We start from the raw sequence: 27925 nt of genomic DNA, 5'->3' as shown, positions 1-27925 counted from the left end.
GGTACACTCTGTTGCGAACTGGGCACGACTGCCCCGTTGCACCAGTGTTTCTGGACCGCACCTTACTGTGCTGAGGGACAAAGTAAATGGCCAAAGTACACTGCATGACTTGCAGCAGTATTTGTATTATGAATTTGCATGTGTGGTCTCTATTTGGAAATATTGCTGCCTTTCAATGTCGCTACCTTTGCCAACCACTTTGATTGTGCAGGAGCAACTGCTTATAAAAGAAGGCGTAAACAACAGAAACTCGAGTTCTTTTAGATGGCAAAGGTTGGCGCGCGCTGAAAGGCAACAACCTTCAAAAGATGCAGGTTCGTCAATGCAACGCGGCGTTTTTTTTTTTTTTTTTTTAAACTAATTCGCGCCAAAGTAAACGTATGCGTGACGTCATTTGACGTCATGGCCCCCCAATTTTCATTGGTCGCTGGAGCCTATGAGCCGCCATGTTTTGTACGTATGGGCTTCTATAATAGTACATATACCTTGGGCATGACACATCCATCCAAAGCCGCTTGTGATGTGCGATTGGGAACGAAGCGACGGAGCTGCGTTGTTTTCGTTTTTGCACCTCTCTCGGAATATTTTAGCTCATAAACTGTATTCGTGCCTGGCGCCGAAGATATGCTGTGAAAGTTAGCCAATGTCACCTAGTTGCTGTGCTTGATCTCTTGATTCCTGAAAATGGTAAGCAGGCGGTCGGCAGTGCTTTCTTGCTTGCTTGTCTTCTAACAAAAGTGACATTAAAAGGAATAGCTAAGCTCGCCGATCTGTTGCGATTTGTCATTTTCTCATGTCAGGGGTTATTTTCTAGGCGGAAAGGAAGGCAGTAAACAAGTACTACCCTCCAGAATGGACTCCTTCCCAAGGATCCATCAACAAATACCGCAACTCGCACCCCTTGCGGGACAGAGCCCGCAAGCTGCACTTGGGAATTCTCGTCATCAGGTAAGTATATGTTTCCAGCATCTTGCACTGTGAAGTTTCGCCGAGCGATCAGAACATAGGCAATCTGATGTAGTATTCGCGTAGAATGCCTCCAGCGCGAATGTCGTTTAAGTTAGCGAAGATCAGCGCGACCAAATGTGTCCGTCTTAAAATTGCTCTATCATGATGATCGACTAAATACAGTATAGCCCACTTATAAAAAATCTGACCGTTCTGCGGATTGCATTCGTTATACCCGAAGTTGTATATAATGTCTATTTACTCCAAAAATACGACTGAAAAAGTTTTTTTTCAGGGATGGCATTATGCTGGTCGGCTTCTTTAGCACCCTATCAAGACACTTTCTTAGCTCTTCAGCACGGTCATGTGCACCGCAAGCCAGTTGCCAACAATATGCGATATAACAAATCGCACTTGAAGTACAATAGGTAATGATTAGTTGTCAAGCAATGAGCTCAAATTCTTAGATAACAGATCAAGAGTTCAGCTAGTGCAAGAGTGTTGGTTTGTCAGCTGTACAACACTCGCGATAGCTTGCATTGCTTTCTGCAGGTTCGAGATGCCATACAATATCTGGTGCGATGGCTGTGGCAACCACATTGGCACGGGCGTACGCTACAATGCAGAAAAGTCCAAGGTGGGCATGTACTACTCCACACCCATCTACAAGTTCCGCATGAAATGCCACCTCTGCGACAACCACTTTGAAATTAAGACTGATCCGCAGGTGAGAAGCCTTTATATACACCTTTCTTTTTCTTTACTCAAGGCGCTTTTTGGTTGACGTGTCTCGTATAATGCGATAGAAACACACAGATATATGCGCAGTTCTTCAAACAATTTTAATCACTTTAATTCAATTCAGTTTATTTTCCAGTTTTGCTGGAAGGTTTCCTGGATAAAAGCTGCTAGAGCAGCTTGACTAGAGCAACAGTTCCTTTGCGTAGATGCTTGAAAAGAGCTACTTCTTTTGGGAACCAAATTTGAGCTCATCAATGAAGAGGCAAACTGGACTTGGCAGGACATGTAATGTGGTAAACGTGTAACCACTGGTGTGTTTTTTATTAATAGATTGGATTCCAAGGGAGAGGATACATAACTGGGTGCAGCCAAAGTAGAGAGAAAAGTTTAGAATGTTTGTTGGTTTAGGATGAGCGGTGACTGGCACTGAACAGAGTTATTTATAATGGTAGAGGCCTTCGGTAACCCCACTAAAGTTGATGGTTCTTGCAGACGTGTCGCACAGCGTGTCATGGTCCAATATTATTGTATGAAGTACATTTTGTATTAGTACGATTAACCTTGTAAAATGTGCAAAAAAAAGAGGTCATCACCTGCGACCCCACCACTGTAAGTGCAGTTCCACTCTGAGACTTAGCTAGTGTTCCCGCAGATGAAAAGAGCTCTGACTGCTCACTAAGTATTTGTCGTTTTTTTACCAGTAGTAAGATATCCTAGCTGGGATATGGCATGTAAAGTGTAAATTTCAAATTCGTTTTTAAACTTGATACGACTAGGCGAAAATGCTATTGCACTGTACCACTGTTTTGTCAAGGTTGGTTTAAAAGGACTTCTTTTTTTTTTTTAGGCTGCCGGGTCAAAAATCTGCCTATGTGAAGCCTTGGCTGTGGATTGTATTATTAAATATATTTTGGACTCCTAAATAGAACAACATAAGCGGTTTGGTTACTGGAAGTTAAATAACCCTTCAATTATTCAGTGGTAACTGCTGTATCTTACCGGTACCCACCTATGGGGCTGAAATATGGAGGCTAATGAAAAGGGTTCTACTTAAATTGAAGACAGCACAGAGAGCTATGGAATGGGCACTGGTAGATGTAACATGTAAGACGGCAAGCATGCAGAGTGTGCAAAGGAACAAGCTCGTGTTAATGACATTCTAATTGAAATCAAGGCAGGATATGTAATACGAAGAGGAGCCGAATGGAGATTGATAAGGGTAACAAATTTGATTCCAAGGGAAGGCAAGCCTAGCAGGGAATGGCCGAAAATTAGGTGGGCTGATGAAGTTAAGAAGTTTACGGGCACGGAAGGGTATGGAGAGGGTATAGCCGGACTGATGGAAGTGAAATAATATTTTGTAATATCAGTTACTTTTTGCAAAACATGTAGGCAGAGAGCATTGCCGTGGAATACTTCAAGAGACTTGTTATAATGACTCGGGGCCTTGTCTAAGTCCGGTAATGTGTTGAAGAGGTGACACTTTCTTTGGGTGCCTACTTCCAAGGAACGTTTTTAAATGTTTTGATTGTTAGAAATACCATTTAGGACACAAAGAATTGTGTACAAGGTTAGTTTCAGTTTTTCCATGAATGACCTATAGCTGTGTGCTCTATTACTTATATGCGTAAAGCATATTGGCATGTTGATTGGCTAAAGCTTCTTCAGGGTGCATAGCTTGAAAATGTTTAAACTGTATTAGTAGTTTAGTAGCATTTGGCAAATTATTACAGCCTGATTGCATAACCCAAGAAGCAAGTCAGCAGTTGTTGCAAAAAGGAAGAAAGAAACAATGCTTTTGCAGATTCACTGCATAACATTAGCATTTTTTTAATGTTATTTAATGATTGTTGTTAATATCTGAATATTTGTCTGCCTGAGCCAGAAGTCTTACGTCTGTTGCTTTTTGTCCTGCACGTGAAGAACATGGACTATGTGATCGTTTCTGGAGCAAGACGTCAAGAAAGACGGTGGGATCCCAGTGAGAATGAGCAGGTCGCCCCAGACGGTGAGGAGCCACTTTTCCCCCTACTTTCCTCAATACACTTCATTTTCATTGAAGCATGTGCTCACACCATAGATGAAGTATTCAAAACTTTATGTAATATGCTGGAAATTAGGAGTAGGACATTTACATGGGTGGCTGGCGCCCATTTTTGTTTCCTCTGCTTGGTGCTCATTAGTAGCACTCACAACTTTTCCCCAGTAGTATGTTGCTACTGTTCTTTCCACAGCTCTCTTTCTTTCTCCTGTGTGGAAGAAGGGGCCTTGTTCGAGAAAAGGAAATCGGGAAATTCTGATGCTTTCTCCAATTAACAGCTGTGAATAAAATGATATGATGTGGTAGTCTGCAAAGCAACAAGCCTTTCCTACAAGGCAGAGGCTTTCCAGAGCTTCTGTATTGCATTTTTCAACAGCACAACGGTGGCTATGACATCAGAGTTAAGTCTAGATCATATGAGGATGAAAAAATTGCGATCTGATTGCTCCTTCATCATTTTAATTCACTTCTACCCTAAGCCAGCCTACCTCAAGAGCAGAGATCACGAGTGAAGAAGCAGTGCTTTGCAGAAAATTGCAACGCCAACCTGCCCATCAGCATATGCTCTCTTGAGCATGAAGGCTGTGCACGTTGTGGTTTCTACGTGGACATAGGCCACCAACCACCGCGGGTTCGAGCGTCGCGCGAGCCGAAGCCCCGATCAGCCATCTCCACGCGCACACTGAAACACTGCAGCGCGCACTCAACCTCCACAGGGAGGAGAGCACTTCGCTGCAAGGACACAAACCTCCAAGTTCACAAAGGAGACTTTTATTGAAACGCCATCCTCCAGCGGCACACGCACACACATACACATATTTACAGACGCACATACACACACATACGCTGTCACCGTGTCAAGGGAGCGCGCGAGGAGCAAGGCTCCTCTGCGTGCACGAAGTGGCACGGAGTGCGCGCCGCAAGCACGCAAGGGCGTGCTGTGATCTCTCTCTCGCAGTGACCAAAGGGTTCCTTTGAGAGAGAGTCGGCAACCACCGAAAGGTACGCCTGTCGCGGATTGTTGGATCACGATCGACAGGCTCGAGCTGCACTCTCAGGTACGACCCGGAGTGGACGAACTCGAGTACACACTGGTCTGCGCGGACAAAGGCCGGCAGACAAGAACAGTTGCGTACGCACCTTGCGATGTCTCGGAGGGGTCTCCCTCTGAGCTCCGCTCGGACAGTCGCGCGAGCGCGGCTGTCGAAGTGGTGCCGTGTTCCCGCCAAAAGGCGCCAATGAGAACAGCCACTGGGACGCCAGGGCGGAGCTGTGGCCCGAACGACAGTGACAAGCCGTCCGAGCCCCTCTCCGCCGCCTCAGGCGGGAGAAAGGGAACGGGGAGAACAACTGGGAAGCGGGCGGCGGCCGTGCAAAGGGCAGCCGCAGCAAGCCCGAATCCCACATCCTCCTCTCCTTAATTGCCCTCCTACCCATCAGTGAAAGCACGCAGCAGGTCCCCAGCATGAGGAAAAGTATGCTATCCTCACGCAACAAGTCAACTACACTTCAGTTCCCGCAAGAAAGATCTCGACAAGACAGACACTCAAGAAAGACAAACATTAGCAAGGCGCAAAAAAAAAATGAACAAGATGACATGAAAAATAATGTACAAAGTTCCGGAGGCTAAGTAACAACGACTATGTACAGAACACAATCATGTACAGAACAACTATGTACAAACACAACTATGTGCAGAAGTTCCAAAGTTCGTCGGTGAAGCTCAGGGAGCCTGCGGTGACTCACCGCTCGTTGACTTCTGGGTGGCCAACGTTCATCCTTGGCTGCAAACGATCTCAGTCGGTGGTGGTACAGGTTAGGTGCAAGGACTGCGAACACGCCGAAGAAGCCCCAGGCGTGGAAAGTCCGTGACTCCGTGGCGATCCAGGGCGCACATGGGAAGACCGCGCGGGGCTTCCTTTCCACCGCGCTCCGCACACGCCGGCAAACACACATGGCGCGACGTCGTCGCCTCCACGCCCAGGCACGCACACGCACAGCCACTCACACACCAAAGGGTGATGCCGACCTTCCGCGGCGAACCTGTCCCGAGCATCTTCGCAACCGCGGCGGCCTTGGGTGAAAGGGGCATCGTCCATGCTCCCCGTCCCCAAACGGCCCCAACTTCCTTTCCACACACACCGGAAAGACCGCGCGTCGGGGCTGCCTAATGAGCAACCCTCGCAATTTCAAGAAGAAAGATGAGAGAAGACGCGCTGTACAAAAGAAGGCACTCACTGTACAATATTTACAAGATAGGAAGCAATAACAAAAACAGAAGAAAGCGAAAAATGTGAAGAGACACAAAAACAAAATAAAATACAAAGGCTGGAACTGAGCGAGCTAGAAAAGGGGGAGACCAACCTTGCTTCCGGGTAGGGTTCGACGAGCAAGCTCGCTCGGTGAGGCGGTATGCCTTCGGTTGCGGAAAAGGCCCGTCGTCCGGCATCAGTCACACAGGTGAACGTCGCCTCACCTTGTACCGGTGCGGGGCACGGCTGCGTTCCACCGCATCGGTTGTGCCTTGACACTTGCCTGTGGTGACAATGGGCACCAGCGCAAGCTCGTCAGACCGTTACGCATGGGCCTTCAGGTCTGCGATGTAGGCACGGCTGGCTTTCCCCATAGGGGGATTCTCCAGCAATGAGCCCCTGCTTGTTATGGGGAAATGCCCCGTGAAATCGCAGGTGGCCATCTGCCATGGACGCACACTGTCAGTTGGTTTTGTCATGCCCGGTGGCTTGCCACCCCTTGACTTCTGCATTTGACAGACATGGCAGGAGCGGCAACAACGGAAAATGTCGCGCTTCATGCCGGGCTGCAGTCACCAATTGACTCAGTTTCTTGAAACCTTGGAGCCACTCAGATGACCAGCCAATGGTTTGTCATGAGAGAAAACGCAACAGAGCGCCGCTCAGACATTGGGGAATAGCCACTTCAAATGGTTCATGGTCTCATCATCCGTGGCTATGTATCTCAGCGCGAGCCCGTCATGGCCCAGCACATATGAATCCCCGGGGCACGCCGTGACACACGCTGGCTCGTGCCCCCCTGCGCCCGCTCAATACAAGTAGCGTAACGGCGCTGCGCCCGCTGCAATACAAGCAGCGTAACGGCGCTTCGTCTCCCAGAGACCGTCGCTCACATCGCGACAAAACGGGTCATTTTGCTAGACCGTCGTAGCTCTTCGTGGCTGAAAACGATCCCAGTCATCCCAAAGGAGAGCCTGGTTTCGTCCCCCCGCAGGTTCGCAGCAAAACTTCTGCTGACATCGGCGTCTCAGATGTGCTCACAAAGAGCTTTCCCCCTCGCCTGCTTTGCGAAGCGCTGCTTAACCGGATAGCGGAATGGGGGACCCGTCTGCGGGCGTCCCCTCCGTGCCGATCTGCGACTCGTCCGCTGTTTCGCCCCCTTCGCCTGCCGGCGTAAAGACGCCGCCGCAGGCAAGTGGGGCACGGGATAGCGCGTCAGCTACCACGTTCGTTCTCCCCTGTAGATACTGCACCGAAAAGTCGAAATGCTGTACCAGGAGAGAACGGCGCGCTAGCCGGCTCGCAAGTTCACGGAGCCGCATCAGCCAACTGAGCGCCCTGTCGGCGCGGTTTCCAGAGGGAGCCCGGCCGACGCCTCGCCGTTCCCCAAACAGAAATGGCTGCTAGCGGGGTACGGGTGCTGTTGTGCGGAGATGCCGGCAGCGGCGGCGGCGCGCACATTGCTTCCGCAACGGCGTCAAGCTGAAACAGCGGAGGCATATGGACAACGGTCGCACCACAGGGTGGTCCGAAGAACCATGTAGCGTGTTTCAGTGCCTTTGCCGAGTGCCGCGCAAGGGGCGGCAGGCATGGCGCATGAGCTGGATCGTCAAGGCGACCGGCTCGGCCGATGTGCTGTCCAACGACTCATGGAGCCAGGGACAATTCACGTTGGGCGCCAGTTGTGGTTTCTACGTGGACATAGGCCACCAACCACCGCGAGTTCGAGCGTCGCGCAAGCCGAAGCCCCGATCAGCCGTCCCCACGCGTACACTGAAACACTGCAGCGCGCACTCAACCTCCACAGGGAGGAGAGCACTTCGCTGCAAGGACACAAACCTCCAAGTTCACAAAGGAGACGTTTATTGAAACGCCATCCTCCAGCGGCACATGCACACACATACACATATTTACAGACGCACATACACACACATACGCAGTCACCGTGTCAAGGGAGCGCGCGAGGAGCAAGGCTCCTCTGCGTGCACGAAGTGGCACGGAGTGCGCGCCGCAAGCACGCAAGGGCGTGCTGTGATCTCTCTCTCGCAGTGACCAAAGGGTTCCTTTGAGAGAGAGTCGGCAACCACCGAAAGGTACGCCTGTCGCGGATTGTTGGATCACGATCGACAGGCTCGAGCTGCGCTCTCAGGTACTACCCGGAGTGGACGAACTCGAGTACACACTGGTCTGCGCGGACAAAGGCCGGCAGACAAGAACAGTTGCGTACGCACCTTGCGATGTCTCGGAGGGGTCTCTCTCTGAGCTCCGCTCGGACAGTCGCGCGAGCGCGGCTGTCGAAGCGGTGCCGTGTTCCCGCCAAAAGGCGCCAATGAGAACAGCCACTGGGACGCCAGGGCGGAGCTGTGGCCCGAACGACAGTGACAAGTCGTCCGAGCCCCTCTCCGCCGCCTCAGGCGGGAGAAAGGGAACGGGGAACAACTGGGAAGCGGGCGGCGGCCGTGCAGAGGGCAGCCGCAGCAAGCCCGAATCCCACAACGTGCGCAGGTCTCTGCATGATTCTTCCTCTCATTTGAATGTCTTCCGTTTATTTTTAAGTGTGCGTGCGGCTGTCAAAGGCTTTAAAAAAGAAATGAACACCATCAGTGCAGGGACGGGAATGCAAGGGAAAAGCAGTTTGTTTTGCCCGAGCTTCCGAACGCGCGGACAGTATTTGTAACCATGTCGGCCAATTTATTCTTCAAATACTGCATTTCGTGCTTCATTCATGGGAAGGCACCAACACTACAGTGACGTCTGCTTACTGTAATGCTTTTTATTCCAGTAGGCTTTCAGCTTCCTTGTAAGAAACTTCGTCTTTCGTCTTGTGTGAGTGCCATTTAAGCATTATGCCAACATGTTGCATGCCTGACTGCTCAAGTGGATACAAGCAAAACAAGAAAAAAAGACTTCTTCTGGAATCCATGTGATTAGAAATTCTGTGCGACATGAGGTCATGCAATTCCTCGATTAGACAGCACTATCGGACAAAGTCGCGCATGTGTTTTTCAGCTTGTATTCGTGCATGTTTTCGTGTTGTAACCATGTAATAGGTGTAATCGTACTCCCGTTTATTTCTGTAATTGTTGTGGCATATTCTTCTGCCTTATGTGCATTCTTCCAGGTGTTGGTATACCGAAGCATGTTTGTTACTTATTTACAAACGTCCAATATGTAAAGAAAAATTGCCCATGACCCATATTAACTTAAGGTTACTGAACCAACAAATAATGACCACCTCAACTGACTCTGCCAAAGTACACAACTGATAACTGCTCAGGAAGCCATTTTCATTCTTAACATCTCCAGCCCAAATGCTCTTGGCAAACGATGCTGAATTGAACCGCTTGGTCCCAATGGTTTTAAACAGCATACATATAGAAAAATTATCAGTCAACAAAAGCATCCACTACAGGTTTCTCAAAAGCAGCCATCTAGCATGCAATCTTTTCCAGCTATCATGGAAAAATACTCGAAATCGATGTTTATTTTTCTGTTTGCAAAAACCTAGAATTACTGCCAGCCATAATCAAACATTATGCCGCTAAAACTTAATTATGATTGCTTGCAATGCTTTTTTCTCAAAATCCTTGCTATTTTACAACAAATAAGTCTCTTATCTACCGTAAAATAACCAAATACCAATGCCGTCCTATGAACTAATACTTCTGAGGAACTGTCCTTCGCCCATCGCAAGTTAGTTTTTTGCTGCGGCTTCACATGCATCAGAAACCGCCCCAGCACCGCATCAAAGGCAGAGAATTTATAAACTGACCCTGATTCTAATAGCTTTGAGCAAAACTACATAGTGATCCATATACAATAATGTTTTATGCATCATTGACAAGAAAAAGATGCAACCAAAATTTGGTGTCTATACTCCTTTAATGATATTGTCTGTCTGTGTGAAATGAAAATTTCGTGTTCTCTTTTTTTTCTCTTAGATAAGGAAATTGGCAAAAAAATGGCCACTGATGCCATGTTCAAGCTCGAGCACGACGTTGACGACAAGGCCAAAGTCAAAGTGGTGACGCCAGCTTTGGAAAGACTGGAGCACCTGCAAGACCGCTGGCGAGATGACTACTCTGCCAACCAGCTCCTACGAAAGTCTTTTCGGGTAAAGGGATACACATTTCTTCTTTGGCACTACGTAGCACTTTGTCATCTTTTTTAACTAAAGCTTTGTTAACCAATACTAGCACTTCGAATCCGCTGTTGTGTAGCTTACGTCTGACTTGACCTCGCCCAAGAGCTGTACATTGTCAGCATGTAAAAACCTTTGGACTCAAAAGGAAAAAAATTCGACAGAAGTCTGTCTGGTTGGAAAATTTAGTTTAAGAGAAAGGTATATAACTGCAACCAAGTTTTCTTACAGAAAGCACAATATTTCGAAACCGCTTGGTTCCTTCTTCATGGTATGACTACGGGTTAAGCGCAGCTTGGCTTTTTAAGGCCCTGTGTAGACAACGTCTGTGTCAGTGTACGCAAACCAGTGATGTAAGAAGGGAGAAGGGTCAAAACGTTGATCAAAACAAACAAAAAAAATTTTGAACACACTTTTTTATCACTCCCTAGTTATACATTACGTCGCGTAAAATACAATGTCTCAAATGTTCGAACTAACTGCGGCTTTGAGAGACTGACATACCTCATGCCTAGTTTGTTGTGGTACATTCCTATCCAGAAGTTTTGGATCTAGCCCTCGAAAACTGTAGTGATCAACAATTTAAGGAACAATTTAAGTCAGCCTATTTTAGAGACCTAGCCCAACAACGCTTAACTCCCTGTGGTGCTTTGTAATCATATATGTATTTCTTCTGTATTATTTAGTTTTTGGAGTAATGTGATATTATTTCCTGTCTAATCTGTTTCCCAGCATTATAGTTTAATAGAACCAGTTTTCCATTGCATAATTCTGTGCATATTTGATGTTGTATGTCTTCATGCGATGTTTTTCTTTTTGGATTTATTCATGTAAATGCTCTTCTTACGGGGTGGGTAGGCCTTCATCAGGTGTCGATACACCTTATGCCTGGTCTCCCCTAGTTTTCATTGCTTTGTAATGCAAACCAAAATTAGGATGTTAAAAAAGAAAAGGCAGTTAATGTTGACGGACAGGACTTAATACAAGTTGCCAGGTATATGGTGTTTGCTTAGTTTTGGGATTCGAGCATAAACTTAAATTCTTTAATGTGACCTAAGGTTGTTTGAAGCATACTTAAATTGAAATCACCTTGGCAAATAAGGCCTAAATTGTAGCCATTAGCATGTGAGAACAGATTCTAGAAAATTGATAAGTTCTTTCTAGGCTGTCTGTTTACCATAACAAGAACAAACTTGTTGCTACACAATTGTAATAGTACCTCAAAAATCTGTTGCTGATTCCATGAAAACTGAGAGCAGTTTATGTTTTATGTCCTTCTTTATCACTAAAGCAAAACCGCCTCCTCTGCCGTAACTTCTGCCGTAATTCTGGGAAACGGATTGCACCAAATCACCATCATTATGGCACCATGTTTCAGTCAACATGAGTACACCAAAATGGCTCATAATTTGATTTAATAGAACCTCTAGTGAAGCGCATATTGCATGCTTTTGCGAAATACTTTAAAGAATGACTGCCAATAAGTTGTCAACGCTATTTGAAGGTACATATCGTTGTCCATCCATGACAAAATTAGAGGAAAACAGAGGAGAAAAACAAACATAAACTGGTGAGGATTGCTGCTTGCGAAATTATCCAGTTCGTTCAAGGCTTCAATGTGCCGTGCACATGCTTCGTCCCTGCACCGAACAAAAACCCTAGCATTCCAGTGCCAGACATATTAAAAGTCATGTTCTTTGGTGCATTTCTTTACTTCAAAAAATTGCTCCCAGGAGCGCTTTTTAAATCCTCTGGAATGAATACCGGCGATGAGTAATTACTTAAGGCACACCTCTCCTAAAACTATTCTTCTCGCATATCTTTTCTGGCGGAGTGCAGTATTTTCACGTGAGTGAAATATAATCACTATCTTCTCCACGAGTGTCCCTCTGGCAGGTGGCATGGCCAAATCACTGGTTGGTTGGCGGTTACTGTGACGTCACCTGTCAGTCTTCCAAATTTGTCCCTGCTTACCTTAAGCTTGTGTTTGACATCAGCAGCGATGTATGCGTCATGCAACTCTGTGACCATTTCAGTGCATGCTCATGTCATCTGCCAAAGGCATGCTCGTGGATTTTTTTTTATCTCGGTGCGAATGCCGGATTTTCCAGGGAGCAGGGCTTTTATTGTTACCGTGTTAATTACGCACACTCTATCAGCAAGGAAGAACAGGCAACACAAAGTTGGTAGGGGCAGAGGCAGAGCACTCTTGTCTCTGCAGCGTCTACCTCTGACTAGCAAGTAGCAGGAGTACTGTTTACCTTCACGTTTACCTACACAATTGTGTTTGTTTCTGGTGTGCGCTCTAGAACAAGAAGAAAGAACTGCACACCCAAGCAGAGAAGGACACAGCGCTGCTCCGGAAGTCTTCCCTCCACATAAACCTGGTGCCAGAGACACCTGAGGACAGCCGGATCGCCAAGCTTCTAACGTTGATGCCTACGCAAAGTATGAGATCACCTTCTTCCTTGGACGCTTATCGTATCCGGGGTTGAGCTATAGTTTGGAAAACAGCTTCCATCTTGAAAGGACATAAAGCAGGTTCCCTCTGTTTTGATTATGCCTGGTGCCAAAGCTAGTTGAGCTTGGGTGTTGAAACTTCTTTGCACACTTTTTTCTTCTTCTTCTTCTTTCTTCTTTTTTTTTTTCTTTTTTGCTAGTCTCGGGCCCAAACAAGAGGCCGAGTTCGCAATGAGGATATGGGCTTATGTGGTAAATAATTACCCAAATGTAGTAGTGTTTGGTAGTGAAAAAGAAACGTGCATCTCTCTCTCGAAAATTAGCTGAAATCATGCTTCAAATTGGACTCGCCGTCGCGGGCATTGGCATAGCTCAAGGTATGGCAGCGTAGAAGACTTTGAACCCTTATTGGCTTATTATATATTCAATGTCATTCACTGGATTTAGTTCTGTATGGTTTGGTGTTGGACGTAACTTTGAAGCAGCATACTGTATAATGTATTTACCTGCATAATGAACCCACTTTTTTTAAAAAACAGTTGACATCGATTTGGGGGGAGAAGTGTTCATCAAATAGTGAAGTTTTGGCAGATTTCTTTTTTTGCCAGAGTCTTTACGCACTTGCATTGCATGATTGAGGATCAGTTTTCAGTCCGCCAATACTACTTACGGGACTGAAACTTACGCACTAACAAGAAAGTGTGGAACTAAGTTTGCCTGGAAGAAGGAATTGGGAGTTAGAGAAATTGCAAGTTGTGAAATTAGTCAGAAGACGTAACTCTGAAAATGAAAATGCTGGGGCTACCATTAAGACGCCAAAAGGGAGTGGTGTAGGTTGGAGAACGAGCTAGAGTTGGCGACGTTCTAGTAAAAATCGAAAGGTGGGATATGTAACATGAAAGGCATGTATCCAATTACCTTTTAGGGCAAATCGGTGGATTTTGGGAGAAGAAAAATGTGGAGTCGCATAGAAAGTCAGGTGAGATGATGAGTTTAGAAATTAACTGGCGTGAGGAGACCACAGCTCCTGTAGGATAGGACTAATCTGAGACCAGCAATTGAGCCCTTTGACTAGCTGGTTTTGATGGGCGTTGTGTTATTGGGGTCAACATAGCCTCAAGGCTGCCACTCTGTGACAACGTCACAAGTTTCCACCAGCACTGTCACATGGGGAGTGCGACGTCCATATGCCGTGATGTATTTGTGTCAAATCAGTTGCCAAGGGCATGCGATGCAAACCATTCATAGTTTACTGTTGTGATCGCAAAGTATTAGTGTCAGAGTAAAATATGACGTCCACTTTTTGTAGCATTTTTTTTGTAACCATAGCTCACGCAGTTGACATCAGCTTTCATTCTTGGTTAAGAGAACTTCTTGTTGGGCTAGTTGGTGCTTATTTATTATAAATTAAAGGCGCCAAAATAACACGCACACACACACAAGAAAAGAACAGTACAGAGCGCCACTCACAACTGATTTATTGTGCAGAAAAAATGCATATATATCACTGCCAGCGCATGCGCAAGGAACATATTCAGCATCATGTAGTATAAGATAAGCTATGTTCAAGAAATGCTTTCTCTGCATTGTACAGATTGATCGCCATGTCACTGACGCACAAATTACCTTTCTTTCCTATATAAAATGCTTCAGTTAGCTCTCTATCGTATTTCCACTCCTTGCAAAAATCCGCACATCAGAAAAACATGGTTCACAAGTGCCTGAAGGGCAGGATATGATATGCTTCGGAATATTGGGGCCATCTTTATTTTGCTCTACGTTACGTTCATGTTCCCAGATTCGCTCATTAGCACATCGCTAAGTTTGTCCGATGTAGGAGCAACCGCAAGAGAGGGCAACTTCATACACAACCCCTTCGGCACATTTTATGACTTGTCGCCCGTGCCTTGTACCACAGCCTCTTCCCTTTTCTTTTTCCTTCCTTCTCGCTATACGAGGGCAAAGGCCTCCGAGCTTCAGGGGAGCCGAAAAGACGAGTGGCACCTTATGCCTACTCACAACTTTCTTCAAGTTGTGGGCCAACTTGTGCACATATGGCACGGCCACCAGTCTCGCCTCTTCTCGAGGGACCTCCTCCCTTACTCCCTTTGCCTTCTTCTTCAATTTCTGTAGGAGGCACTCGGCGACCTGTGCCACGACTGAACCAGGGAACCCGGCTGAAGCCAGCCTAGCCAATTGGTTTTCAGTACTCCGATGCATCTTGTGAACACATGACTTCCTTAGTGCAAACTCAAGACAAAGTGAAGCAATACCCCTTTTTACTAGTTTTGAATGCGAGGAGTCAAATGGCAGAAGCCCCTTTTTTGCGCGTGGAGCATAAGACCAACACACCTGATCCTTAAAGAACTCAATGTTTAGATCTAAAAACTGTAAAAGATTATTTTCAGGCAGTTCACAGGTAAAATCCAAGCCTTTTCTATGTTGTCTAAAAAGGAATAAAACACTGTCTACAGTATCAGTGAAGTTAATGCTGCTGTCCTTAGTTAAAATAATCAAAAAATCATCAATGTATCTAAAAAAAAATGAAAACTTGGTTAGCTGGTATAAGATGCTGAATCACTTGGTCCAGGTGTGAAAGAAAAATGTTACATAAAACCGGAGCGACACAAGAACCAATGCAAATACCGGCATTCTGCAGAAAGAACCGCTAGTCAAAAGAAATAAAAGTAGATTGTAAGTAAAACTTTACTTACTTAAAAAATTATCAATGGAAATACCGGCGGAGTTCTGAAAGGAAACAGGATCATTTCTTTCAATAAAGTCCCGCATTAGAAATGATCCCGTTTTCTTTCAGAACTCTGCCAATATATTCATTGATAATTTTTTGAGTATGGTAAAGTGACAATACGATGGCCAGAGAGCTAATTGAAGCATTTTGTATCGGAGGGAAAGGTAATTTGTGCGTCAGTGACATGGCGATCAATCTGTATAATGCAGAGAAAGTGTTTCTTGAACATAGCTTATCTTATACTACATGATGCTGAATATGTTCCTTGCGCATGCGCCGGCAGTGATATATATGTACTTCTTTCTGCACAATCAATCAGTTGTGAGTGGCGCTCTGTCCCGTTCTTCTTTTCTTATGTGTGTGCGAGTTGTTTTGACGCCTTTAGTTTACAATAATTCATCCTTGGTGCTCGAACATCATAAGGTGTAGCCTCCCAACCAGGCACAGAACAAGCTGCGACCTGCATCATCTCGCCATTTGCTCCCAAGACTTACAAGTGTTGTACAGCACTTATTTTGGTGGAAGAAGACACATACTCGTATTTATGTGTACTTGTTGCCAGCCCCTTTTGTTTAGAGGATTCTGCCAAGGTCAAGTAGGTTTTTAATGAGGGAGTAATTATTCATTAACATCTATCTGCCCCAGCCCAGCCAGCAGCTGCAAAGGAAAGCGGTTTTTGCAGGAACTTATAAATGAAGAAAAAATTGTCGTGGTGCAGGGTTCAATACCAGGAACACCAGCTACTAGGGGGGCAGTCTTTCTAACAACTGGCCTAACCAGTAAACCTCTTTATAGTAAAGTCACTCGAACCGTCAAAAATCTTCACTATATCAGGGTCTTTATTATATCATTTTTTGGAGATGACATGGCCCTGAAAATGCTGTCTGGTAATTAAATGGCTACTTACTAAACACATCTTGTTGCTTTATGAAAAAACTTTCCTTAAATACTTTTCATCCTTCTCTTATTGTCCCTTTGTGCAATTTTCTGTTTTTCAGTTGTAATATTTTCTGTTTACATCTTCTGGAAATACCTTTTTAGCGTGAATGCAACTTGGCTATGAATACAACTGAGTTTGAGTTTATGTGAAACTCAAAGCGTTGCATGAACATGCTGTTGTCTGCCACTGGTTCTGTCATTTAAGAGGCAATAAATGAGAAATGCTCGTGGCAGTCAAGCGCTACAAAAATGCACATGACACACCTCAACTTCTTTCCACCGCTGCCTCATGCTTCATGCTGCACAGTGCTGCGAATGTTCGGCCATTGCTTTCCTTCCCTAATTGCTTCAATTTTACTGTTTAATTTCTGAGTGGACAGCTCCGCCTTCTTTCATCATTTGTAGCCAGTTCATTTTTTTTTCCTGCGCACCGCATGCTTTCCCTCATGGCTCCAAGGCCTATGTAAAGTCTCTCTCTCTCCTCAGAGCTGGAGTGCCTGGTGGTAAAGCCAATTGAAAAGAAAAAAAAAGTAATCTCTTCGGGGAAGGGGGGGGGTTGAAAACAATTTCCTGGTGATTCAAAGTAGCATGCGTGTGGTGACATTATTTTGTGAGAAATAGGTCACCGCGGACAGAAGCAATTTACTACAGTTGAACTTTGTTATAAGGGACATACACTGGGGAGCAGTTTTTGTGTCTTACTTGAGAGGTTCCTTAAAAGCAGGGTACCACATTCCCATTTTATAGCCAGATCTTATTTCAACGTGGGCATACTACGGCTTAATTACGCAAAGAAGGGCATATTCTTTAGCAAAAGTGTTGTTATAGCTTTCGTTTACATATCCCCTTCAGACGCCAATTAAATTTTCTGAAAGGAAAAATTTTTTTTTTGCACCATGCATGCCAGCAGAATTCAAATATTCAAAAATATTTATATTTTATTCGTGTCCACATATGTTCACATGGTGCCTCAAAGCTGCTGCATGAATGAAAACTGAGAATACCTTGGCACCTTCAAGACTGTGACACCTGCACGCAAATCAGCGTACTATGAACTGCTCTTGCACGAAATAACGAAACGGCGCGAACACTTTAACAATTTCGGCATAAAGACGCCGTGTCCATAAATTCTGAAAGTCCACTGAAGCACTTTTGCTATATCTAAGATAATGAAATCTGGCATGCAACATCTACATTTCCTTATTGACACATTCATTGCAATGAATGGTTTTATTAGGCATCGGTTTAGAAAGAGGCATGCAAAAATAAGAGCTGCTGATTAGTCTCGCCATAAAACGCCGCGATGTCCATCTTTACTTGCTGTTTACAAACGCATTTCACAATAGCAACAAGTGATGGCACCACATACTCGACAGGACAGGTCCAAATGTTACGGATGCCAAATTCAGAGGTGGAAATTCGCACTCCATGCAAAAATATAGTGAAATTTGAGTCGCGTACACATATGTGGACGCAGCGCCTGAAGGGGATATTGCATTTTCTTGGTGGACCACCGCACACAGAACACACATTGTAACTTTCTTATATTTATTTACTGCTGAAATAGCTGTAAATCTAGGTCTGCTTCATGGCTGCATTCATGCTGTTCAGCACAGCCTCTCCCACCTTGAAAATCAGGCCAAGAGCTTCATGGCCAATGTGCCAAAGCTGTATATGTCGGCGAACTGTGTTCACAGCAATTGCAAAGTGCTATCGCGGTGTGACATGGCACCACAACTAGCGACTCGCAACTCCAGAAAAGTTACGTGTTTGATAACACTACAAGGACTCAAGTCAGAGCAGTGCCGTGAAATCGTATAAGTAGACAGCTTATCACAAGGTGCTAGAAGCAGCCAAAACTTTATTATGAAGCATCACCAGCAGAAATATCACTCAGAGATAAGGGTAACAGCGGCTGTAACAAGTCTGTGGATGTCGTTACTCAGAAGAAAAGTGAATAAAAAGCAAACAAAGCATTTCTGAGAGGAGTTGAAGCTGGTTGAAAAACAACTAGAACAGTTTATTTGTCCTCGCTAGAGCAGAACCACTTCTGTTTTCATATTGTTTGCTTTGGTCTTGCCTTGGCTATGCCTCGCTTTCTAGGTACAATAACTTGTTTACGTCAGCGACACCAACTGATCGGTTTCTTCACCTTTACTGAATAGATTTGTGTTTTATAATAAAGGGCCTCTCTACGTTGTATTCCCACTACAGGTGCTTTTTTTAGTCATTTTATAGCTGACTGACATGCTCTTTGTTTGCTGAAGTTATAATTAATAATGATGGCGCAAGTGTGTCTCTCTTCATTGTTTTCACTGTAGCTGTAACTGAACCTGGCAATGGATGGTGCTGCAGCTAATGTTAAAATGTCTGTTACAAATGAGACCGAGTACCAGAATTCAAGGCTAACTTGTCCATTATAGCAAATTGTCTTCTGCATCCAATGTCTGCTAAAATAAGAGGTCCAATTAATGAAAGTCATAGGGCGGCCAAACATTTTGGTGCATGGTGTCTCTTATAGACGATTATAGACGATTGTCTGTTACATTCATGTCTCTTATAACAGGAGTTCGACAGTATAACTGAATTTTGTCAAAAATGTCTTTACTATAGAAGGAAAAAAAGGTACAGTCACCTATGGAAGATGAACTGAGACTTCAGTTTCACTTTACTGTATCTGAGTTTACTATAGCGGGTTTGTACTGCAGGAAGGCAAGAATGAATCGATCAGTTGAAAGTTACAACGCATTCGTCCGGTGTTGTAGGCATGAGAAAAACTTGTTAGCTAACATTTGCATTCATTGACGGCTTTTGTTCACATTTACAGCATCTGATGAAAGGCAGAGGATTAAGAGGAACGAAATCGCTATCCGTCCACTTTTCGCATCATCGTCAAGAAAGTCATGCTCACCCAAGGTGACCAAAGCAGTACTCAAGCAGGATGCGACAGCGAAGCTGGAACTAGATGCGGGAAATTCGACCCCTTTGCAGAAGGGCCTTGTAAAGAAGCACGAAGAACAAAAAGAAGAGGCACCATCACCACCACTCTCATCAGAAAGATCATTCTCCTTGGTCTCTGAAGCGTACTTCGAAGATAGCTCTGAGGAAGAGACATAGCTGCTGACCATAACCTGATTGTTTCCAGCCATGTAAATACCTGAACCCATGGATTGTATATTATTGCAATGTATATATACCAAAATACTGAGTTTGTTGAACTGCGTCCGCATCAAGGTGTGTGTTTTCTGCATTCAGAAATTTCAAGTGTATTACCAGTCTCATTCCTCCGTTCGTTGAAGTGAATATACAGTGAGCCTGATTCATGATATACATCCAGATAGCCACCTTTATAGCTTTGCTTCTTTCATTGCTGAATTCATCAAAGTTCGAATTGTTCATGCAACTCAATAAAAAACAAAGATACGCATCCAGATACTTTGGACACAAGACGATGCTGAGAACGCTGAGCAGAGAAAATTTGACCACCTCACACACGAAGTTCCAAGCACTAATGCGCCCCCCACCAGGCTCCCTTTTGATGCCCGCTCCACTGTTCCCATCTTAGCATCCTCTTTAAGGAAAAGTACACGTGCCCTCATTCCCCGTGTACATTCCCCCTCCCTTATAACTTAACGAGATTGGAGGAGGTTTCCCTTAGAAGGATAAGAGCTGGGGCGGCCCTTACCCCGTCGGTAACATGCCGATTGGAATCTCAAGCAGACATTGGACCAACCACATGCCCGAAGTGTTCCACACACGCTGCAGAAGTGGACGTTCGCCACCTGCTGTGGACTTGTGCAGGGACAAGGGCATCAAGGACACAGATTCTGCGCGAAGTGGGACTAACCACAACAAGGGACTTCTCTAAATGGCTCACCGACAGTGACAAGAGTGGGAGCCTGCTCCGCTTCCTTACCGAAAATAATTTACATGAGTTTCTATAATATGCCTTATGGCAAGCTTGCATAAAAAAAAAAAAAAAAAAAAAACTACATTTCATTCGCAGCTATTCGAAAGGCATTAAGGTCAGTCCACACCACATGCTGCCAAAATTTTCAGGTTAGTGGTATAATATGAACTTGTGAACAAAGATTTGCAGCAGCATGTTACAATTTTCACTGGACTATGATATTTTGTTCATAGCTCTCGCTGCTGCTTTTTCAGTTTGCAGTACTGTGCATGTGGACCATTTCAATTTTACCATATCAAAAACTGCAAGGCTCTGCCATATCGCTTGCGTGATGTCAGCAATGGTAGTTACGGCTGGCTTGTCCACCATTCCCTAATTACCTTAATTTCTTCAGTTCATTCATGACGGAGAAGGACAGGAATGCCGGGAATATAAGTTTTCACATAGGGCTTGGTCATATATTTGATCATAACAATAGTAAGGCTCCTCGTGGAAAACCTTGAAGAAATGCTGTGGATGTTCCCACGCCAGCTTAAGTAAAAAAGGGAGCAATAAAAAAAAATTTCCCCGCATTTAACTTTGCTTAAATCAATGCCCTGTGCCCCGCCGAATCCTGGCCATGGTGGCTTTTTGACGGAAGCGAAAAGCAAGGCGCCCATGTGCTGTGCGATATCAGTGCCCTTTAGAGAAACATAGGTGGTCGAAATTTCCAGAGCCCTCCACTATGGCATCTCTCATAGCCTGAGTCACTTTGGAACATTAAACCAAACCATACCCGATGCACTGTTTGGCATGGTTTTTGCTTCGCAATTTAGCTGGCACAGAGTTTGGCAAATTGTTAAACATCTTTAGTCGGTTTGGTTTTTGGGGAAAAGAAAGGTGCTGTATCTTTCTCACTTCTCAGTGGACACCTTCACTTAAAATTAACAGCATACAATGGGAAGCACATATGTCGTCAGTGAATCTCTATCACAAACCAGCCTCCAATTTGACTAGCAGGTAGAGGCTAAATGGGAAGCGAATAATTTTGGTACAAAATCGCATGAAATTTTTGGTATTGCTTTATGTCAACCATGCTCCAAGTAAGGCCTTAAGAATTATTTAACCTCTGTACTTGCAAGAGAACTGCGGCACAGCTATGAATTTCAAGATAGAACCAATGTTTTCGGCCGTGCCATAAGCAAAGCCAAGTATGATACTTCCTCATCCCAGCATTTTCATGGTAGATGAAGTGCTGTTTAAAAAGTTCTCATAGACTATAATGTAAGTTTTCCCTCTAGGTACTTTTGCAAAAAGATATGTGCATGACAGCAATGTATACAACTGCTGACCACTGTGCCCCGACCAGAAATGTTACTGTGGCATCATTCTTGCAGTAGTCAACAGCACCTAGGCTCCCTGTCGCACACCAAGACATCACCAGTACTTGAGGTGCACGCGTTGGAAAAACAGATCCAAAAGCCATCACTATGTGGCAATTGTCCCGCGAATTTAAGTACCAGCGCGAAATTGTTCAGTTCAAATTTGAAAACTCGCCAACTGGCTCCAATAAACTCAGTCCCAATTGGCGGCTAAACTAGTGCCCAGAATGCTGGGCAAGGTGATTTAAGTAAGTGTTTTGGCATAAAAAAAGGGAGACTTAGCGGAAAGGTAGAAGAGAGAAATCAGACTAGGTCAAAGTTTGCCCTGCACTCTTTGAAGAAGGAACCGCTATGACTATGCCTGCAGTCACTTCTGTATGATTATGCTACAGCTGGTAGAGAATATGTTAAATAGTAGAAGCAGCCCTCGAATTCTTGTAACTTCACTTTTCAAATTTGGTTTCAAAACTCTCCCTCTAAACATTATTGTTGTACCCCGGAATGTTGTATGCCTTCCCATATGAGCACCATGACTATGAACATTGAAATCCGTCTAATTTTTTTTCAGTCTGCCTGCATGTAGATGTATTGAACACACTAGTATCAATTTTCAATTTGTGGTTGAACAAGTATCCAACTTAAATGTAGCGGTTTAGCATAGTTATTGGATTAAGATGTGCAAAACTGGGTCGACTCAATTCTCGATTTGTGCAAAGTCAATAATGGGGGTGTGCCAAGTTCACTTTTGGAGTTATGGATATAATCCATGAAGTAATGCTTTAGCACTAGAATTGGTTTCCTAATGCCCTGCTATTCTAAATTAAGATATGAGCCGGAACCAGTAGATGGGCTCCAAGTGAAATCGGCTTGCTTCCATTGCCCATAATTCAGTTTGCAATGGGAACCAGTTGGTTTTAATCTTGGCCTATGGGACCCATATGCTTTCTTCCCAGTTCCGGTGGGATACAGTTGGTTTCTAATGGGGCCCGACTACTTTCCTCCCAGTTGCAATGGGGACCAGTTGGTTTCCAGCTTGGCCCTATGGGGCCCAGTTGCTTTCTCCCAGTTCCAGTGGGGACCAGGTTTCCATTCCAATGGGAGCCAGTTAGTTTCCATTTATGTTCCAACAGGGACTAGTTGGTTTCTAACGGGCCAATTAATCCCCACTAAAAATCCATTGATCCCAGTTAACCCCAGTTGCATTTCTAGTAGGAGATTTTCACCAGGGTCTCCATTTTCTCCTCTGTTCGCACGAGGCAGCGGAGGTGGCTCAGCTAAAGTGTACTTTTAGCTCAGCTACAGAGCCAGTAGCAGGCCTGTGCATTTTCTTTTCCTTCTTCCTGCACTCGCTAGAACAACAATCCAGTGATGTTACGTGCACCCTCTAACTACAGCCGAAAACTGTCGTCAGGTGTCTTAGCGAGTTGGAAAGCACAGCAAAAAACAAGAAAAGCGATGCACACAAGCGCTGGAAGCGTGCCGCTTGTCAGTCTATGTTTCGCGTTCTTGTGCTGCTAATTCGGAATGGGTCAAAGCAAATTAGCTAAAATTTCATCCTGCTAATTGCATGCATCGTCAAATTGGTTTAACACTGCCGACAAAGCGCGCTGCCTTCTAACGCGTGAAAAGTAGCGAGCGAGTCGATTTTAGGTATAGAGGCTGCAAACTTTCGATTAAGAAAGCCATATCCTTCGAATGAATCCGAGGTTAAGGGTCCCAGAAAGGGAGGTCTGAGGTTGGTTAGATAATGCTTGCGTTATGTAGAGTACAGGCCACTGGGCATTCATGCCGCGTACAAAACCTCAAAAGCGAGCCGATAATTTACAATACATTTTTAAAAATTGCCACCTCTGTGCTTCGCGGCGACCAACAGCCCCGGTCTTTGGCGCGATTTTTGTTTTTTGTTTTTTTGTTTGCACAACTTTTATTTCCATCGGAAATGAGTGTCCTCTTCCCCGCCCCCGGCACGCGTGCTGGGGAAGACGGGGAGTCGTGCGTCCGCGGATTAGAGGCTGGCAGGTAGCCTTTGACATGTTGCGGCCTCTTCCGCCAGATCGACGGTGCGGTGCTGGATCGCAGGGTCCGCGCTTCGCAGCAGGGTATCCCAGGCTTCTCTGCTTGTAATATTTTGTCCTATCCCTGGAGATTGTGGGCACTCCCAAATTATGGGATCGAGGGTCCCTCTCGCCCCACAGTGTTTGCATAGATCCAGTGTTGCATAGATTGCAGTGTTTGCATCTCTAAGGTCTGGTAGCGCGTGAAACGCCCAGACCGGGTATTCTTGCATTATAGTGCCTTTCTAGGCACTATACTTGCATATTGCGTCACCTGCTCGAGGGCTATCATTAGGGCCATTTGTTTAACCTACACCAGCTACACCAGTGCAGCAAAAATCTATTGTAGGTATAGATTTCCTATACTGGTGTAGCTGGTGTAGGTTAAACAAATGCCCCTATTGGTTCGCATGTCAATGTCACACCCTGCATTTACAAAAATAAAAGCGCTAGATAAACTGCATTTTTACTTTTTCGGAATAATTTCTCATTTCAGAATGAAATTAAGTCATTTGCATGTAGGTTTACTGTACCTGGGGCGTGCAGTGCGTGCAGTATCAAAAATGAGTGCAGCACTTCCGGTTTTCTGTCCTGTCGTCTGCGTGTACCTCACGCCTCACGTGCTACTCTGTCGGCGCCGCCGTTGAATCCGTAGCTTCCCAACCTAAGCTCGGTGGTTAACGGCAACTTGCTACCATCCCCCACTAAATTTTTGTTCCATTTTTATTCCTATTCTATTATAAACCAAAAGGTATTCAAGGACTACGCTGCTACTTACCACTGAGCATCTGCGTCCCCGCTGTCGCCGGGAGAGTCAGGCGAGCCCGCCGACGAGTCACTGTCGTCTTCGTCGTTCTGTGCAGGATCTTTAAACGGCGTATATTTACAAGGCTCGAAGCCCAGCTCGGCGCTCATTCGCAAAAGTCGTTCCTTGAGCTCGGGAACCACAAAAGGCAGCGGGAACGAGACTAAAAAGACGACCGGCTGACGGGACAGCGAGCGACAGAGCCCGAAAACCGGAAGTCGACAAACCGATCCGATCGGTGACGTATATTTGTGAGCGGAGCCTGTGTCCCGCATGTAATGTTTCTGTTTTTATGGCTCGCTCCCATGCACGAGTTGAGAGGGAAAAGGCAGGGGGTCATTTTTAATAGCCGCGATTTCTTATTCTACGCAAGCTTGATTAAAACTTTTTGCGGGAGAATGCCCAGTGGACTGTACTCTACATAGCGCAAGCATTATCTAGCAACCTCAAACCCCCTTTCTGGTATACTGCTAGTATACAGCTGCTGTGCGATAAAAATTAAACTGACACTACATCAAACAAGACACTTACTTGGTTCTGCGGACCGCAGCTATCCACGATTCGCGCTTCTACTTCTCATACGTACCACTTGTTCGGGAAGCAGTGAAATCTCACTGGCGGATCCCGGTTGAGCACGCTGCGTGCGGATAACTACCCTTTCTTTCTAGAGATGAAAATAGCCTTTACGCCAGGACGTAACAAATAAACGATACGCGTTCTTCGTCTTTTCGCATGATGGAGCGTGTTCGGCGTATCTTATATTTTACTGACAGCTTGGTTGCTGCGATGCTGATCTTCGAAAGATAAAACCTGGGCAAAACCATTCGCCTACTCACGCTGCCTGTTCGTCTTAAGAAGGAACAACCTAGCAGACGACAGGCCCAGTTGAACGCGATTTGTCGGCGTGCGCTTAGCCTCAAACTGTTTCCAGTCTTGCCCGGCCCCTTGATAATTTGAAACTTGGCGCGCTACCTCCTCGCCCCTTTCGCTCCCCTTCCCTGAAGGCCGGCTCTCCGACCGATTTCCTGCGCGACGATTGTCAATGGATACACAAGATTGGTAGAAAGAAGTTTATTCTAGAAAGAACAGAGTTGTTTGCGACGTAAGGCGCCTTTCTCACTCCCCGTAATAACGTGTCACCTGACGCTGCGTTTTCTATTCTTCCTGCTTGCTCCTCAATATTTTTGCGGCGTTGCATAAAAATAAGGTTGTTCTCTGCAGTATGCTGAATATTTTGCGAGGCTCCATCATGTCATACGCTGTTGACTTCAGTCAGAAATACGGCACTATAATCTGCTTTTTGCTGTCAGTGATAACAGGAAAAGTATAGCCCCTCGATTGCATGCATTTGTCACGATTATGCTAGGATCAATCAAAATTGGGGCTTGTAGAGGAGTAGTCTTTCCATGCTTGTACTTGTAGTGTGCGTCGGTTACTTAGGAGCAATGAATGCTGGCCCTGAGAAACTCTAGATCTTTGGCAAGTAAACCTGCGGTATTGCGGGTAATCAGCACTAGCTAGGTCGTACTGCATTTTTTTTTTTCGATTCTTGAATGTGTCTTGCCATACTTCCATGCATGCGTGTGTTAAAAATTATGGCTTCGTTTTATGAGGGATACGGCCAATGTGCAGGGGGTGTTCACATGATCACACACGCTTCACTTTGGTCATGACTACTAGGCGTTGGCAGGTTACCTTCGCTTTGAAAGCTGGAGCTCTAAAACCGAATTTCCGCGTATTCATTTACTGCGGGAAAAGTTTTCCCATCGATATCAAATCAGCCGGAATCACAATGCATCAATTTGCTGTATTTACGAAACTTAAACTATCAGTAATGATTATAATTATGATTTAAAAACAGGGGAACATTTTGCGAGCAACAATTCTTAGCACTGTAACATATTACACATTTCAATTGTATGCAAGAAGATTATATTTTTTTTTCATCTAGCCTGAGTGATTAACTCATCGCTTTATGTTCTAGCTACATTTCACTGAAGACCAGTTTGAGCCGCGAATATTACACAAACTCGAAAAAAACGCTGAGGCCCAACTCAGTTCCGTCAATCTTCTCACCGACCTGTCCTGAAGCAAAGCAAGCCTCCTCGACAGAGACATGAACCTCGCACTGATTTCAGTAATTTCTGTGGCTTTCTTTTTTCCCACACCTCCATGACAAAACAAGAAAGTATAAGAAATAAAAGTCAATGTATAGTTGTCTCGTCAGATATGATGAGATAAATAGAGATATGACTGACAGTGACAACGTAAGTCAACTAAAATATCAATGGGTCATGGGACGGCATCAGATTAAATAGTGATGGTTATGAATAGTAATAGCTAATGATGGTGACTTTTACGGATATTAATAGTAAAGGATAGTAATAGGCTCGGATAGTGAGGTGATAGTGTTCATTACGGATAGTGACGGTGACAATAGGTCACTTGACGGCATTAGTAGATATAGTGATAGATAGGATTGCGATAGTTAATGATTTGGCAGTTATATGCTTTCGCATTTCCGCACGTTGGAGACTTGTGTGCACTCTGTAATTTCTTTCTTTTTTTTTTTTTTTGATTGCTGCGTTCAAAGATACGCTCTTTTACATAGCGCACGAGGCCACAGCATGCTTGCCCCAGAACTGCAGTGTGTCGGCATTAGGGCCCACCACGTCTCCCAGTGTACCCTGCTGTCTTTTAACCACACGCGAAGTCAGTGAATTGGCCGCGTACTCATACAATTATTTAATTCCTCCATCAGCATCATATCAAAACTGCCGTGGCGAACCTGTTCCTTGCCCCGAAGCGGCAAGGAACAGCTCAAAGTTTGGTTTTATACGAAATTAACTAATTAACACAGATTAATGCGGATCGCTAACTAGCACAGTGCCACTGCACTTGGCCTAAGCTTTCCAACAGTGTACGGTTCGATACTGCAGCTAAAATTTGGGTTTTAATTGCAATTACTAAATATCAATTAATTTGATCCAGTAATTGATCAAAATAAATGTACAATTAACTAATAATCCAAACACATGGTTGATCATGTGACATATACTATGCTTAGACAGATAGCTTGACAGTAGCGAAATAGACTAAGTCCTGCTTTGGCCTTCTTTGATCTTGAAGTTCAAACCTGGGTCAGGAGATAAATGTGCGTGCGGCACCGAAATATGAGAGCAATGTTACATTTTTGTTTCATTCGAACATTATTTTGATTTTGTTAATGTCCTTTCCATTGTTTTGGCAATGTTACATATAAAGATTGGTATAATGTTTCCATAAACATTTACACAACATAAATCTAATATGTATGCAACATAAATGTAGGATTCATGAAATTGTAGAGCAGCTTTGCACGAGCATGTAGGCCCACCACTCGTAATTTACACACCTTGTACGCTTTCAGCAACTCCATGATACAGCACCATTCCTGTACTCACCTCTGAACAAATAGCATAGAGTCAACCTTTATCCCATCGCCGACTTGTGTTCCAGAGTGATAGTGGCGAATGGATAAGCAA

At 44.8% G+C, this 27925-nt stretch overlaps 1 protein-coding gene across 2 annotated transcripts; it reads left to right on the top strand.

Moving 5' to 3' along the window:
* The first annotated feature begins 470 nt into the window (after positions 1-470).
* LOC146182540 (coiled-coil domain-containing protein 130 homolog) lies at positions 471-20277 on the top strand. 2 transcript variants are annotated; one of them, XM_084577662.1, is made up of 7 exons: positions 471-687; positions 815-948; positions 1501-1675; positions 3613-3697; positions 9924-10096; positions 12433-12571; positions 19099-20270. In XM_084577662.1, the coding sequence occupies exons 1-7, from the start codon at positions 685-687 to the stop codon at positions 19386-19388; spliced, it is 999 nt and encodes a 332-aa protein (XP_084433788.1). In that variant the 5' UTR covers positions 471-684; the 3' UTR covers positions 19389-20270. The 2 variants fall into 2 exon arrangements, with proteins under 2 accessions (XP_084433788.1, XP_084433789.1); XM_084577663.1 differs by lacking the exon at positions 471-687 and adding an exon at positions 1244-1376 and having other exon boundaries at positions 814-948; positions 19099-20277.
* Positions 20278-27925: the final 7648 nt, after the last annotated feature.

The sequence above is a fragment of the Amblyomma maculatum genome, chromosome 8 (genome assembly GCF_055883805.1).
Source record: "Amblyomma maculatum isolate TAMU_Amacu chromosome 8, ASM5588380v1, whole genome shotgun sequence".
Classification (NCBI taxonomy): Eukaryota; Metazoa; Arthropoda; class Arachnida; order Ixodida; family Ixodidae; genus Amblyomma; species Amblyomma maculatum.
Note: the sequence above shows the minus strand (reverse complement) of the source record. Positions and strands in the feature narration are given on the sequence as shown.